Here is a 17,438-nt window from a genome sequence, read left to right as displayed (position 1 = left end):
TTTTGGAGATGGAAATTTCATTCTCCAGCAGGACTTGACACCTGTTCACACTGCCAAAAATACCAATACCTGGTTTAAAAACAGTATCACAGTGCTTGATTGGCCAGCAAACTCGTCTGATCTTAACCCCATAGAGAATCTATGGGGTATTGTCAAGAGGAAGATGAGCGACCAGACCCAACAATGCAGACGAGCTGAAGGCTGCTATCAAAGCCACCTGGGCTTCCATAACACCTCAGCAGTGCCACAGGCTGATCGCCTCCATACCACACCGCATTGATGCAGTAATTGATGCAAAAAGGAGCCCCGACCAAGTATTGAGTGCATTTACTGAACATACATATCAGTAGGCCAACATTTCAGATTTTAAAATCATTTTTCAAGCTGGTGTTATACATACAGTATTCTAATTTACTGAAATAATGCTTTAACCCCTTTCTGCCATTAGACGTACTATTGCGTCCATGTGGGGTGGGCTTTACTTCCCAAGGACGCAATAGTACGTCATATGCGATCGGCAGCGCTCACGGGGGGAGCGCCGCCGATCGCGGCCGGGTGTCAGCTGTTTATCGCAGCTGACATCCGGCACTATGTGCCAGGAGCGGTCACGGACCGCCCCCGGCACATTAACCCCCGGCACACCGCGATCAAAGATGATCGCGATGTGCCGGCGGTACAGGGAAGCACCGCGCAGGGAGGGGGCTCCCTGCGGGCTTCCCTGAGCCCCCCGCAGCAACGCGATGTGATCGCGTTGCTGCGAGGGTCTCACCTCCCTCCCTGCTCCCTCCAGCCCCGGATCCAAGATGGCCGCGGATCCGGGTCCTGCAGGGAGGGAGGTGGCTTCACAGAGCCTGCTCAGAGCAGGCACTGTGAAGCAGCCTGCACTCCTATCAGATCAGTGATCTGACAGAGTGCTGTGCAAACTGTCAGATCACTGATCTGTGATGTCCCCCCCTGGGACAAAGTAAAAAAGTAAAAAAAAAAAATTTCAAATGTGTAAAAAAAATAAAAAAAAATATTCCAAAGTAATGAAAAAAAAAAAAAAATATTATTCCCATAAATACATTTCTTTATCTAAATAAAAAAAACAAAACAATAAAAGTACACATATTTAGTATCGCCGCGTCCGTAACGGCCCGACCTATAAAACTGGCCCACTAGTTAACCCCTTCAGTAAACACCGTAAGAAAAAAAAAAAAAAAACGAGGCAAAAAACAACGCTTTATTATCATACCGCCGAACAAAAAGTGGAATAACACGCGATCAAAAAGACAGATATAACTAACCATGGTACCGCTGAAAGCGTCATCTTGTCCCGCAAAAAACGAGCCGCCATACAGCATCATCAGCAAAAAAATAAAAAAAAGTTATAGTCCTGAGAATAAAGTGATGCAAAAATAATTATTTTTTCTATAAAATAGTTTTTATCGTATAAAAGCGCCAAAACATAAAAAAATGATATAAATGAGGTATCGCTGTAATCGTACTGACCCGAAGAATAAAACTGCTTCATCAATTTTACCAAACGCGGAACGGTATAAACGCCTCCCCCAAAAGAAATTCATGAATAGCTGGTTTTTGGTCATTCTGCCTCACAAAAATCGGAATAAAAAGCGATCAAAAAATGTCACGTGCCCGAAAATGTTACCAATAAAAACATCAACTCGTCCCGCAAAAAACAAGACCTCACATGACTCTGTGGACCAAAATATAGAAAAATTATAGCTCTCAAAATGTGGTAACGCAAAAAATATTTTTTGCAATAAAAAGCGTCTTTCAGTGTGTGACGGCTGCCAATCATAAAAATCCGCTAAAAAACCCGCTATAAAAGTAAATCAAACCCCCCTTCATCACCCCCTTAGTTAGGGAAAAATTTTAAAAATGTATTTATTTCCATTTTCCCATTAGGGCTAGGGTTAGAGTTAGGGCTAGGGTTAGGGCTAGGGCTAGGGTTAGGGCTAGGGTTAGGGTTAGGTTTAGGGCTAGGGCTAGGGTTAGGGCTAGGGTTAGGGCTAGGGTTAGGGTTAGGGCTAGGGTTAGGGCTAGGGTTAGGGTTAGGGCTAGGGTTAGTGCTAGGGTTAGGGCTAGGGTTAGGGCTAGGGCTAGGGTTAGGGTTAGGGCTAGGGCTAGGGCTACAGTTTGGGTTGGGGCTAAAGTTACAGTTAGGGTTTAGATTACATTTACGGTTGGGAATAGGGTTGGGATTAGGGTTAGGGGTGTGTCAGGGTTAGAGGTGTGGTTAGGGTTACTGTTGGGATTAGGGTTAGGGATGTGTTTGGATTAGGGTTTCAGTTATAATTGGGGGGTTTCCACTGTTTAGGCACATCAGGGGCTCTCCAAACGCGACATGGCGTCCGATCTCAATTCCAGCCAATTCTGCGTTGAAAAAGTAAAACAGTGCTTCTTCCCTTCCGAGCTCTCCTGTGTGCCCAAACAGGGGTTTACCCCAACATATGGGGTATCAGCGTACTCAGGACAAATAGGACAACAACTTTTGGGGTCCAATTTCTCCTGTTACCCTTGGGAAAATACAAAACTCGGGGCTAAAACATATTTTTTGTGGGAAAAAAAAGATTTTTTATTTTCACGGCTCTGCGTTATAAACTGTAGTGAAACACTTGGGGGTTCAAAGTTCTCACAACACATCTAGATTAGTTCCCTGGGGGGTCTAGTTTCCAATATGGGGTCACTTGTGGGGGTTTCTACTGTTTAGGTACATTAGGGGTTCTGCAAACGCAATGTGACGTCTGCAGACCATTCCATCTAAGTCTGCATTCCAAATGGCGCTCCTTCCCTTCCGAGCTCTGCCATGCGCTCAAACGGTGGTTTCCCCCAACATACGGGGTATCAGCGTACTCAGGACAAATTGGACAACAACTTTTGGGGTCGAATTTCTCCTCTTACCCTCGGGAAAATACAAAACTGGGGGCTAAAAAATAATTTTGGGGGGAAAGATTTTTTTTTTTAATTTTCACGGCTCTGCGTTACAAACTGTAGTGAAACACTTGGGGGTTCAAAGCTATCACAACACATCTAGATGAGTTCCTTAGGGGGTCTAGTTTCCAAAATGGTGTCACTTGTGGGAGGTTTCTACTGTTTAGGTACATTAGGGGCTCTGCAAATGCAATGTGACACCTGCAGACCATTCCATCTAAGTCCTCATTCCAAATGGAGCGCCTTCCCTTCCAAGCCCTCCCATGCGCCCAAACAGTAGTTCCCCCCCACATATGGGGTAACAGCGCACTCAGGACAAATTGGACAACAAATTGTGGGGTCGAATTTCTCCTGTTACCCTCGGGAAAATACAAAACTGGGGGCTAAAAAATAATTTTTGTGGGAAAAAATTTTTGTTTTATTTTTACGGCTCTCCATTATAAACTTCTGTGAAGCCCTTGGTGGGTCAAAGCGCTCAGCACACATCTAGATAAGTTCCTAAGGGGGTCTACTTTCCAAAATGGTGTCACTTGTGGGGGGTTTCAATGTTTAGGCACATCAGTGGCTCTTCAAACGCAACATGAGGTCCCATCTCAATTCCTGTAAATTTTGCATTGAAAAGTCAAACGGCGCTCCTTCCCTTCCGAGCTCTCCCATCCGCCCAAACAGTGGTTTACCCCCACATATGGGCTATCAGCGTACTCAGGACAAATTGTACAACAACTTTTGGGGTCCAATTTCTTCTCTTACCCTTGGGAAAATAAAAAATTGGGGGCGAAAAGATAATTTTTGTGAAAAAATATGATTTTTTATTTTTACGGTTCTACATTATAAACTTCTGTGAAGAACTTGTTGGGTCAAAGTGCTCACCACACCTCTAGATAAGTTCCTTAGGGGGTCTACTTTCCAAAATGGTGTCACTTGTGGGGGGTTTCAATGTTTAGCCACATCAGGGGCTCTCCAAACGAAACATGGCGTCCCATCTCAATTCCAGTCAATTTTGCATTGAAAGTCAAATGGCACTCCTTCGCTTCCGAGCTCTGCCATGCGCCCAAACAGTGGTTTACCCCCACATGTGGGGTATTGGCATACTCAGGACAAATTGTACAACAATGTTTGGGGTCCATTTTCTCCTGTTACCCTTGGTAAAATAAAACAAATTGGAGCTGAATTAAATTATTTGTGAAAAAAAGTTAAATGTTCATTTTTATTTAAACATTCAAAAAATTCCTGTGAAGCACCAGAAGGGTTAATAAACTTCTTGAATATGGTTTTGAGCACCTTGAGGGGTGTAGTTTTTAGAATGGTTTCACACTTGGGTATTTTCTATCATATAGACCCCTCAAAATGACTTCAAATGAGATGTGGTCCCTAAAATAAAATGGTGTTTTAGAAATGAGAAATTGCTGGTCAACTTTTAACCCTTATAACTCCCTAACAAAAAAAAATTTTGTTTCCAAAATTGTGCTGATGTAAAGTAGACATGTGGGAAATGTTATTTATTAAGTATTTTGTGTGACATATCTCTGTGATTTAATTGCATAAAAATTCAAAGTTGGAAAATTGCGAAATTTTCATAATTTTCGCCAAATTTCCGTTTTTTTCACAAATAAACGCAGGTACTATCAAATAATTTTTACCATTGTCATGAAGTACAATATGTCACGAGAAAACAATGTCAGAATCACCAGGATCCATTGAAGCGTTCCAGAGTTATAACCTCATAAAGGGACAGTGGTCAGAATTGTAAAAATTGGCCCGGTCATTAACGTGCAAACCACCCTTGGGGGTAAAGGGGTTAAAAGAAGTTGTCCACTACTTACACAAAACCTTATCATACCCCACGCTTGGCCCCTGATAAAATAAAAAAGCTGTCCCCGGGATGCTAGTGCTGATCAGGGGCCGGGGTCAACAGCACAGAGCCCAGGGACCGCGAGTGCTGACGCAGGAGGAGAGCACAGGCTTTTTGTTTATTGGGGCCAAGCCTTTAGATCAAGAAGGGGTTGTCCTAGTAATGGGAAACCATTTAAGGTGGGTTCACATTTTTCTGTGGCCAAAACCGTTCTAATATACACTGGATCAGATTTATTTATAAAAAAAAAACTTACGGTAACTCGCTGCACAATTTTGCAGTTTAATGTCAGTTTTGGAGTGGCAGCGGACATACGCGACTCTGTCACAATTCAATTCTGACCAACGAAATATAGGAATCAGAATCAATGTTCTCAATCTCTGGTGGTCCAAGGCGTAAAATCCTGCCCCCCACCTCCAATAATTTCACCACTCAAAAGAGGTTGTCCTAACCACTTCAGCTTACAGGCCTCACATGGGCACATGGACCTCGTATAGGAGGACCCTCTTACTAGCCAATGTATTGCTCTGCTCCCACTCTACAGCACATACGCCTATAGGGTCACCTACTCACAGTTCTGTCCTCGGTCTTTCATTTTTCCATTAATATTGGTTGAGTGCTGTAGGAGGCATTTTTTTGAGAAAGGGATGTGAGGTTATAAACGTCAATGAAATAAGGACTGGGAAATTTTCATTTTTTGTATTTATTTTTTTTTTGTTTAAACTAACTTTTGACTTATTGATGGCATTTTTGTGGTACAAATGAAATTTGGATTAATTTCTCAAAAAAAAAAAAAAAATCAAAGTGACCGAAAAATGGCAGTCCTAGAGTGGCAAATTCGTTCTTGCCATTTAACGTATGGTTTATGAAAGGTCGAACATAAAACGCGACAATACCAAATGTTTATTTAGTAATTACTTTTTTTTTAAGCTGGAAACGGGGCAAGTTAAGCTACTACATAAAAAAAAAAAAAAAGTATTACTTTTGTTTTGCCCCCCTTGGAGACGTCAATAGTTACACAATATGCAGGGATACTGCATTATTGCAGTATGTACATAAACTGTGGTTCTCCCATGAAGCTCAGCGGGATTAGTGAATGGTGATCCATCGGATCCCTGCTACGGTGTAGGTGAGCATGCACACATCAGTAATACGCTCAGGTGACCTCCGAGTATTTATGACTGCTCGGAGATTTAGTTTTCATCATGGCAGCTGAATGATTTAGGCTATGTGCACACATTCAGGATTTCTTGCAGAAATTTCCTGAGCAAAACCGGACATTTTGTGCAAGAAATCCGCATTCTTTTTTTTACGCTTTTTTCCGGAGCTTCCCAATGCATTAAATAGCAGGAAAATCGCAAAAAATCCGCAAAAATTAATTAACATGATGCATTTTTTACCGCAATGCTTTTTTTGCGGAAAAAACGCATCATGTGCACAAAAATTGAGGAATGCATTCTAAATGATGGGATGCATAATATATGCATTTTTTATGCGTTTTTATAGCGAAAAACATGAAAAAAACGCAACGTGTGCACACAACCTTACAGCTACTAGCCTGCTTGATTACATGGGAGGATTCCCTAGCAACCAGGTAACCCCCACATGTATGGCCTGGCTAGTAGCTGTAAATCATTCAGCTGCAGGGGAGCACTAAAAAAATTCTCGGAGGTCACCCACGCGTCACACTCGCTCATCACTAATCAGCAGCCAACATTATTTAACCATCGTTGTCAGTGATTGACAGAGCATTTAAATGGTTAATCTGCAAGAGATGAGAAGGCTGAGGTTAAGGTCTCATACTCACCTGCGAGAAACTCGGAGGAGTCTTGCACGGCAATACCCGGCGCTGCACCCGGCACTCAGGAGCGGAGCGGGCGGCTCCATGTAGTCCTATGCGGCCGCACTCTCTGATCTGAGCGCCAGGTGCAGCGCCGGGTATTAACATGCGAGACTCATCCGAGTTTCTCGCAGGTGAGTATGAGCCCTAAAGCAAACACTGCCTATGAAGAAGGCTCTACTCCTAGTCAGCTTCATACTTTGTGCAACAACCTATGACCTTTATTTTCATTGTAGGTTGCAAAGGAGTTTTATTATTTAAGTTAAAGTTTCTCTAATTTTGGAAAAATGTCCCACATCCGCAATTGAAAACAAAAAAAGACCCCAACATACAACGTGCTTTACCTACTCATTCTGAGCGGCTGTAGTGCAGAATCTCTGCTGCTCCCAGTGCCCACTATAGTCTGTGGCGCCTAAATGTTTTGCACCCAATAAGTGAGCTCACGGGTGTGTGCCATCAACGCTGGCATCCGTGCCAGCACTGCAAACCATATTATACACAGGGAGCAGCACTGGGAGACTCTGAGGGTGAATTTTTAATTTTTTAAACAAACTGCAGCCAGGGCAGAGGGGATTTCAGAAACTGGAAAACCTCAGTCAACACATTTTATTTAAGGGATGCATGTTGTGCTACATTTTATTGTTAAAAGGAACTATACCTAAACAGCCAAAACCTAGAAATAAGCACTAAAACTAAATTGAAAACAGGAACAGATAGGAAGGCATACATCATAACTGTCCAGTAGATCAAATATTGTTATATTCACAGTCAAACGCATCAATGAATGTATCCCTTCTTATCAAACAGGTCATACACATGAAAAATGCCAACAGCCCCACGAGTCACCCCCCAATATAATTTGTAGGGTTAGAGTCCACAGACCCCATACACATCTAACTGTTGCCTGTCTTTCTACTTACCGTACATTTATTGTGCATGCTTGCTATTTTTGGAAGAAAAAAAATAATGAAAAAAAGCAGCAATTTCTGGGCACAGCCAAGAAAGGTAGGAGACGGGATGTGGGTTAATGGAGAATTTATTCATACAACGCATTTCAGAGAAAATTTTGCTCCTTCCCCATGTACCTAGCAATACCGACTCCGAAACGGGTTGTATGAATAGGTTCTCCATAAAGGCACGTCCAGTCTCCTACCCTTCTCGGCAGGGCCTGGGAATTGCTGCTTTTTATCCTCCAGTTTCTTTTCCTTCCTCCCCACCAAGGTGCAGGTCAGTGCTTGGAGCAACAGTCTCTCATTGTCACAGATCACTGCGGAGTGATAACATCCGCCAGCTTACATGTCCTCGCGGTATTACACATGGAGTGCTGCCTTCCTCTCTTCCAAGATTTCGGAAAAGAAATGGCATGATGGCTGATCTCCTGGGACATCCCCAGGTCCCGTGTACAGTCATCTGCTCTTATTTACCAGGATTCATTTTACTTGGGGCTTGTAGGGCAGGCGACGTCTGCCTGCAAAACTCTCCTGGACAATACAGAAACTGGTTAATCTGGGGGGGGCTTTCACACTGCGTTTGGTACACACTATGTGGATCCGTCGAGGCATATATCCGAACCTCCCCCCAAAAACGGGATTCGGACATGTGCGCCGACGGGGTCATAGACTATAATGGTGATGGCAGAGAGAATGTGCGCTCTGCCGTGGATAATTTAAAAGCGTGGAGCCATAAATGCAAAAATAGGAAAATAGGAGAGAAAAAAATATTATATCATGACTGAAAACACAAATCATTAGGTTAGAGTGACATGCCAACAATGCCAGTCATAGCTCACCAGCAAACACAATAGAATACTTTTACATATAATATTTATAGGCTCGTTACTTTCTCAACTGATTTGTGAACAGACTCAAACCGTAGAGAAAATGGAGCTAATAAGCAGAGAACACCGGCTATCTAGCCCACTCTGCAATCAATGAGCCACCATCGCTCCGTGCACTTGTTGGAAATAACCCTTTATTATCTACCTACTTGCCTGATAAGCACAATGCTTACAGCTTTCATCATGGCCTTTCGGAACTGCGGGACTGGCGGCTTTCAATGCCGCTTTCTTACATGATCACTTTGGCTGCATTTACTTCCTTAGATCCAAAGCATGTGTCAAGGCCGCGCATTCCCTAATTCAATGTCAAGCGGACTCAAATAATTACGGAGAGTGTTTCGCTCCTTCTGCAACGTCGTCTTGTGAACCCCAAGTCAAACAGCAACAAACTATTTAAAAGGGATAACTGCTACTAAACTATCACTGCTTAATCATTTCAGGGCCCCATAGAAAATAAAAACAACGTATATGTGACTGCTGCAGCCAATCAGCGGCCACTGATCGGCTGCAGCTCATCAATCTTTAGTCAGAGCGGACATCCACTGATGAAATAATAAAGGCTGCAGCAGTCAGGTGACAAAATGTCACGTCACCTGGAGGCCAGTATACACTGTTTTAATTCTCTATGGGGCCTGGAATTGACACCTGAAATGTGCCGTTAACCCCATAACTCCACGCTTCACATGTCGAACGCCCAGCCTCCTTTGATGGGGTCCAACACGTGACATGGAGAGAATAAGGTTGTCACCAGTTTCTCCTAAGCGGACCTGCCATCACGCTTCACAATGCAAAGTGTATAGCTTATTAAACCGGGTGTACTTACTTTGAAACTGCATGTCTTAATGGTTGCACAAAGTGAATTTATCCTCGGCCCACCCAGCCTGCTTTCTCCAGCTTGTAAGGAGCAGTGCGAGATTTCAGCAGCAGGAGGGACACTGAGGAGCTGCCAATCAGGCCACTTGGGTAGAGATGGAGCTTAAAATTCCAAAAAGGAATGCACAGCCATTTAAATAGGGATTTATAAAGGAAGTACACCATCATCAGGTCCAAGATCTATGTAACAACTTATGCAGTTTGCATCACCAAATCTGCTGACACACCAGAAGCTCTGCAGTATTATAGCAGATCTAAGAGGAAGATGAGGTTCTGCATAAAAGGCTAGATTTTGTGGCTTCAATTGGGTTCGTCATGGGTCAGCAATCCTGGGAGCCTCATTAGGAGATTCCGGATGGTTATGTCAGGTGAGAGCCTAATAAAAAGATCTTCAGGCCCATCAAGAGGATACAAAGCCAAGACCTAATAGACCTACAGGCAGTAATGCTTTGGTGTGCGGATTAGGTATACTGTTTTCATTGTAGTTACTGGCTTAGTTGCTCAAAAATTAGCAAATTATACACAACTTTTTTTTTTCAAATGTACAGTTCACTAGCAAAAAAATAAATAAAAAAAGCTTATAAATGGCTACATCTATGGAAAGGTTAAACTAAGTGTTGCATGGTACAAATGCTGTACTACAAGTACACAAATACTATATACCATACTGTTGGTATGACTGATCATACTGATCCACACAAAAGAAACATTTATGTTCGCAGTAAGCCACATAAAATAAAAATGGAAAAAAAAAAACTTTTGCCCTCCCCCAAAGTAATAAACTTTACAAGTCAGATATAAGTCAATATTGTGCATCTGAGAAATACAACATCCTGTAAATCAACTATAATGTTACTAATATAGTGTAAGTTACCATAATTGATAATTTGAAGGAGAAAAAAAACTAGATATACAGTATATGCATCGTCCGCACGTTCCAAAATAGGTTGGCTCTAAAGAGCTAAAATCCCTTATAAACTAAAAAAAAAAAAAAATGACCAAAAATAACATTTGGATAATAGTACCTGTACTTTTTACCATGCAAGAACCCGCATTTACAACTTAGGAATCACGGGGTCTTTTGCCACCTAATCTGAGAGCAGCAAGATGTAGGAGCAGAGACACTGATTCCAGTGATGTCAGTAACTGGTCTGCTTTCAGCAATTTTGATAAAACACCCTGTTTTATCAAAAGATTCTCTTGAATACTAATAACCCTGCTGCCAAGTACTCCTCCATAGTCAGGAGCCCTATATAACCCTGCTCCCACCACTGATTAGCTGTTTTCTGTGTACAGTGCATAGGCAGAAAGCTGCCAATCAGTGCTGTGAGCTGCGTTATACAGAGCTCATTATTCAGAAAACTGGTAGATCTCCAGCAGCTAGAACAAGGAGTGAGCAGCTCAGTGAGTGATACATCTCTGGAATCAGGGTCTCTGCCCCTACATTATGCTGCCCTCAGATGGGGCAGCAAAGCTTGGTGGCAGGAAGTGGAGCAGGGTAGTGATTGAGTGCGGTCACTGTGGCTCGGCCTAACGTCTAAGCCCCCCTTTTTTCTACCAAATTATGTCAGCAGAAAAAAATTCCACTTTTTCCTGCTCCTTTCACTTCTGCAATTCCACATTACCCTGCAAATCATTGGTTGCAAGACGCCTTTGAACACGTAGACACACAGCCATAAGTACTCTAAAATAAATCCCTTAATCTGGCATCCAATAGTCCATTACCGAATTGGACTGTAATATGGTTAAAAAAAAAAATAAAGTCCAAATCTGAGCCTCTGGGGATTACACAGATTAACACAGCGGTAGTATCAGATCTTAGTTTGGGCTGACCTCCTGGGGTTCTATGTGCTTATCTGCAAACATCTTATAATCCAGACCACTGGCATGCCCCCTTAATGCTGGATTAAGGAATTACACTGTATGTATTCTGTACCTTATAGATTTGTAAACCTAAAGACATGGATATTCCTGGTAAGCAGCATGTAATCACAAGGCAGGGCTGTAACCCCAGCCACAAGCTCATAATCACTAGTCTGAGCAGCCACTAACGGAGGAGGCGGCGGCGCAGGATCTCAGCGCTGCGCTCACTCCTGCCAGACAGCGATGTGACAGCGCACCAGAGAAGGGCATATGGCAGGGTGGCAGATCAAGCTCATCCTCACCCCTCCCTACCTAAAAATCAAATCATCTCCTGCGGACAAGGAATGTGCCGCAAACATGAAGATGTAGGAGTTATGAAGAAGAAGGGAGGCAGCGGGCAGGAAGCTCAGCACCTCCATCAAAGAGCTGGAGGGCAACAATCTACCATCCATTTCATGGAGATGAAGAACCCCCCCCTTATCAGACGGATGCCCAAAAGACAACCGGAAAATCTGACACTTCTGTATTAAAGACATGACACCATCTTGTCAAGGAGAAGTGCACCACAGCCCCAGCTAACCAGTATATGCCAGTGCCTGGCCAACCAGGGCACTAGAGAAGCCGTATATGACAGCAATGAATGACTCCTTGTACTTCACCCAGCACCTAGTGCCAAGCAATACTGTGCCAGGAGATGGTCATATATTTATCTTCCAGACACAGTGTAACCAGTGCTTGATCACCCTGGCCACTACAAACAGTACATGCCAACATGAGGGGGCACACTGACCAGGTACGTGCCAGTCCCTTATTGCACTGCACACTACAGACATAGCATATGCCAGTGTATGAGGCGCAGTGTGACCAGGTATGTGCCAGTCACTGATTGCTTTGCTCATTGCGAGTGCAGATCGGGCAGAGTGACCAGTTATGTACAGATCCCTGATCACCCTGCATGCTAGACATCGCACACGCCAGTTAGAGGGGAACAGTGAACTAGTACATGCCAGTGCCTGACTACATCATATACTTCAGAGATGGCACTAGCCAGCATATGATCAAGTCTAGGAACCAAGTACTTGCCAGTCACACACAGAATATGCCAGTGCCTAAGAATCCTGTATACCACGGACATAGTACATACCAGTATATGAAAGTGTAGTGACCAAGTATGTGCCAGTGTACGGAAGTGCCGAGTCCATGGAGCGACTGATCACCCAGTAACACCACCCACCGCCACAGAAGAATCCCTTGCAGAACAGTATATACCAGTAACTACTAAACCAGTGTATGCCCAGTGGTGGTCCCCCAGTCTTCTGCACTGCACGCCAGGCCTGATCACTTCAGACAATTGGCCAGCAGTCTGTACCAATACATGCCAGCTCTAGATGGCCAACTGCCACAACAGGTGCCACAAAGTGACAAGCTACAAAGACTCATTTTCAACCTTAAGGTTTCAGTGCAGAGAAAGTTGAGCCCATGACACATCGCACCTCCTGGCCAGTGCCTGATGCCAGCGATTGACGGCAGCTGGGCACAGGTACCAGGGCAGACAGTAACACACACTGGTCAATCACTACAGCCCAAGGCAAAGTGCAAGCAGTGCCAGCCGGCCACAGGAGCAGCCTTTGAGCCAGGCAGAGCTCTAGGGCACGGTATGTAGAGCATGGTTGGACCTGCCTGGCACAGCCCGGGGGCACAGTACGGTCTGTATGTAGAGCATGGTGCTACCTGCCTGGCACAGTACAGTCTGTATGTAGAGCATGGTGCTACCTGCCTGGCACAGTACAGTCTGTATGTAGAGCATGGTGCTACCTGTCTGCAGAGCATGGTCCCGGCACAGTCTGTACAGCTCAGCCTGCAGAGCATGGTCCCGGCACAGTCTGTACAGCTCAGCCTGCAGAGCATGGTCCCGGCACAGTCTGTACAGCTCAGCCTGCAGAGCATGGTCCCGGCACAGTCTGTACAGCTCAGCCTGCAGAGCATGGTCCCGGCACAGTCTGTACAGCTCAGCCTGCAGAGCATGGTCCCGGCACAGTCTGTACAGCTCAGCCTGCAGAGCATGGTCCCGGCACAGTCTGTACAGCTCAGCCTGCAGAGCATGGTCCCGGCACAGTCTGTACAGCTCAGCCTGCAGAGCATGGTCCCGGCACAGTCTGTACAGCTCAGCCTGCAGAGCATGGTCCCGGCACAGTCTGTACAGCTCAGCCTGCAGAGCATGGTCCCGGCACAGTCTGTACAGCTCAGCCTGCAGAGCATGGTCCCGGCACAGTCTGTACAGCTCAGCCTGCAGAGCATGGTCCCGGCACAGTCTGTACAGCTCAGCCTGCAGAGCATGGTCCCGGCACAGTCTGTACAGCACAGTCTGCAGAGCATGGTCCTGGCACAGTCTGTACAGCACAGTCTGCAGAGCATGGTCCTGGCACAGTCTGTACAGCACAGTCTGCAGAGCTTGGTCCTGGCAGTCTGTACAGCACAGTCTCCAGAGCTTGGCACTGGCACAGTCTGTACAGCACAGTCTGCAGAGCATGGTCCTAGCAGTCTGCAGAGCTTGGTCCTGGCACAGTCTGTACAGCGCAGTCTGCAGAGCTTAGTCCTGGCACAGTCTGTACAGTGCAGTCTGCAGAGCTTAGTCCTGGCACAGTCTGTACAGTGCAGTCTGCAGAGCTTAGTCCTGGCACAGTCTGTACAGTGCAGTCTGCAGAGCTTAGTCCTGGCACAGTCTGTACAGTGCAGTCTGCAGAGCTTGGTTCTGGCACAGTCTGTACAGCTCAGTCTGCAGAGCATGGTCCTGGCACAGTCTGTACAGCACAGTCTGCAGAGCTTGGTCCTGGCAGTCTGTACAGCACAGTCTGCAGAGCTTGGCACTGGCACAGTCTGTACAGCACAGTCTGCAGAGCATGGTCCTAGCAGTCTGCAGAGCTTGGTCCTGGCACAGTCTGTACAGCGCAGTCTGCAGAGCTTAGTCCTGGCACAGTCTGTACAGTGCAGTCTGCAGAGCTTAGTCCTGGCACAGTCTGTACAGTGCAGTCTGCAGAGCTTAGTCCTGGCACAGTCTGTACAGTGCAGTCTGCAGAGCTTGGTTCTGGCACAGTCTGTACAGCTCAGTCTGCAGAGCATGGTCCTGGCACAGTCTGTACAGTGCAGTCTGCAGAGCTTGGTTCTCGCACAGTCTGTACAGTGCAGTCTGCAGAGCATGGTCCTAGCAGTCTGCAGAGCTTGGTCCCGACACAGTCTGTACAGTGCAGTCTGCAGAGCTTGGTCCCGACACAGTCTGTACAGTGCAGTCTGCAGAGCATGGTCCCGGCACAGTCTGTACAGTGCAGTCTGCAGAGCATGGTCCCGGCACAGTCTGTACAGCACAGTCTGCAGAGCTTGGTCCTGGCAGTCTGTACAGCACAGTCTGCAGAGCTTGGCACTGGCACAGTCTGTACAGCACAGTCTGCAGAGCATGGTCCTAGCAGTCTGCAGAGCTTGGTCCTGGCACAGTCTGTACAGCGCAGTCTGCAGAGCTTAGTCCTGGCACAGTCTGTACAGTGCAGTCTGCAGAGCTTAGTCCTGGCACAGTCTGTACAGTGCAGTCTGCAGAGCTTAGTCCTGGCACAGTCTGTACAGTGCAGTCTGCAGAGCTTGGTTCTGGCACAGTCTGTACAGCTCAGTCTGCAGAGCATGGTCCTGGCACAGTCTGTACAGTGCAGTCTGCAGAGCTTGGTTCTCGCACAGTCTGTACAGTGCAGTCTGCAGAGCATGGTCCTAGCAGTCTGCAGAGCTTGGTCCCGACACAGTCTGTACAGTGCAGTCTGCAGAGCTTGGTCCCGACACAGTCTGTACAGTGCAGTCTGCAGAGCATGGTCCCGGCACAGTCTGTACAGCGCAGTCTGCAGAGCATGGTCCTGGCACAGTCTGTACAGCGCAGTCTGCAGAGCATGGTCCTGGCACAGTCTGTACAGCGGTCTGCAGAGCATGGTCCTGGCACAGTCTGTACAGCGGTCTGCAGAGCATGGTCCTGGCACAGTCTGTACAGCGCAGTCTGCAGAGCATGGTCCTGGCACAGTCTGTACAGCGCAGTCTGCAGAGCATGGTCCTGGCACAGTCTGTACAGCGCAGTCTGCAGAGCATGGTCCTGGCACAGTCTGTACAGCGCAGTCTGCAGAGCATGGTCCTGGCACAGTCTGTACAGCGCAGTCTGCAGAGCATGGTCCTGGCACAGTCTGTACAGCGCAGTCTGCAGAGCATGGTCCTGGCACAGTCTGTACAGCATGGTCCTGGCACAGTCTGTACAGCGCAGTCTGCAGAGCATGGTCCTGGCACAGTCTGTACAGCGCAGTCTGCAGAGCATGGTCCTGACACAGTCTGTACAGCGCAGTCTGCAGAGCATGGTCCTGACACAGTCTGTACAGCGCAGTCTGCAGAGCATGGTCCTGACACAGTCTGTACAGCGCAGTCTGCAGAGCATGGTCCTGACACAGTCTGTACAGCGCAGTCTGCAGAGCATGGTCCTGACACAGTCTGTACAGCGCAGTCTGCAGAGCATGGTCCTGACACAGTCTGTACAGCGCAGTCTGCAGAGCATGGTCCTGACACAGTCTGTACAGCGCAGTCTGCAGAGCATGGTCCTGACACAGTCTGTACAGCGCAGTCTGCAGAGCATGGTCCTGACACAGTCTGTACAGCGCAGTCTGCAGAGCATGGTCCTGACACAGTCTGTACAGCGCAGTCTGCAGAGCATGGTCCTGACACAGTCTGTACAGCGCAGTCTGCAGAGCATGGTCCTGACACAGTCTGTACAGCGCAGTCTGCAGAGCATGGTCCTGACACAGTCTGTACAGCGCAGTCTGCAGAGCATGGTCCTGACACAGTCTGTACAGCGCAGTCTGCAGAGCATGGTCCTGACACAGTCTGTACAGCGCAGTCTGCAGAGCATGGTCCTGACACAGTCTGTACAGCGCAGTCTGCAGAGCATGGTCCTGACACAGTCTGTACAGCGCAGTCTGCAGAGCATGGTCCTGACACAGTCTGTACAGCGCAGTCTGCAGAGCATGGTCCTGACACAGTCTGTACAGCGCAGTCTGCAGAGCATGGTCCTGACAGTCTGTACAGCGCAGTCTGCAGAGCATGGTCCTGACACAGTCTGTACAGCGCAGTCTGCAGAGCATGGTCCTGACACAGTCTGTACAGCGCAGTCTGCAGAGCATGGTCCTGACACAGTCTGTACAGCGCAGTCTGCAGAGCATGGTCCTGACACAGTCTGTACAGCGCAGTCTGCAGAGCATGGTCCTGACACAGTCTGTACAGCGCAGTCTGCAGAGCATGGTCCTGACACAGTCTGTACAGCGCAGTCTGCAGAGCATGGTCCTGACACAGTCTGTACAGCGCAGTCTGCAGAGCATGGTCCTGACACAGTCTGTACAGCGCAGTCTGCAGAGCATGGTGTGACCAGGCAGCCTCCTGCACTTTGCCCATTACCGGTGCCACCTCCCCAGCACACGGCGCGCACTCACCAGGGGTCGAACTCGTGGATGATGCTCTCAAAGCGGATAACTGCGAAGAGCCTGGAGCTGAAGCCGGCCAGCCAGGCCAGGAAGAGGATGGTGAAGGAGAGCAGGGACTGCCAGCCCGCCGGCTGCGACAAGCCCCCCGAGAGCCCTCCCCCGGGGGAGTCCGAGCGCCCGGGGCTCAGGGCGGGGGAGGAGGCCCCGGAGTTGGCGGTCGCCGCTTTGTGCTTATTATCCAGGGCTGCGTGCTCCGCCATGTTGGATTCCCCCCCGCTGGCCGCCGCTCCTCCTCCTCCCGGGGTGGGGGTGTGTGTTGGGGGCGGGAGGGGGCTGTGGACGGTCGGTGACTGCTCGGGAATGAGGAGGGAGCTTTACAATGCGCAGGCACGGGGCTCGTCCGCTGCAGGACGCCGGTCTCCTCCGCCGCTCCGTGTCACTAACGTCGAGATTCCGTCCGAGCGCGGCGTCCTCATCACAGTCCCGGGAGTAATCCTGACGAGAGGCCGGCGGGACGGAGCCGCTCAGCGCTCCTCAGCGCAAATGACATTTCCTAGTCAGAGCTGAGGCGAGGGAGGGGCGTCCTAACAAGCCCCGCCCACTCTGACAGTCCTAAACTCCCCGCCAATAAACAAGCGACAGGTACGTTGGAGGCGGAGTTACGGAAACCCTAGAGCCAGTGGCAGACAATAGACTGCCAACGCCCGCCTTTTTCCGCTGCTGATGACGTCACGCAGAGGCGGGACC

The 17,438-nt window shown here is 47.6% G+C and overlaps 1 protein-coding gene across 1 annotated transcript in view; it reads right to left on the bottom strand.

The window, feature by feature from the left end:
* STT3B (STT3 oligosaccharyltransferase complex catalytic subunit B) overlaps positions 1 to 17,100 on the bottom strand; it is a 178,876-nt gene extending 161,776 nt beyond the window's left edge. Inside the window, exon 1 of the mRNA XM_069730024.1 lies at positions 16,701 to 17,100. Within this exon, the coding sequence (XP_069586125.1) occupies positions 16,701 to 16,951 (251 nt within the window). The 5' untranslated portion in view covers positions 16,952 to 17,100. The remainder of the gene's footprint in view (positions 1 to 16,700) is intronic.
* Between the last annotated feature and the right edge of the window lie 338 nt (positions 17,101 to 17,438).

Source organism: Ranitomeya imitator, chromosome 6, assembly GCF_032444005.1.
Source record: "Ranitomeya imitator isolate aRanImi1 chromosome 6, aRanImi1.pri, whole genome shotgun sequence".
In the NCBI taxonomy this organism is placed as follows: Eukaryota; Metazoa; Chordata; class Amphibia; order Anura; family Dendrobatidae; genus Ranitomeya; species Ranitomeya imitator.
The sequence above is the reverse complement of the archived record's forward strand: the minus strand, read 5'-3'. Positions and strand labels throughout refer to the sequence as shown.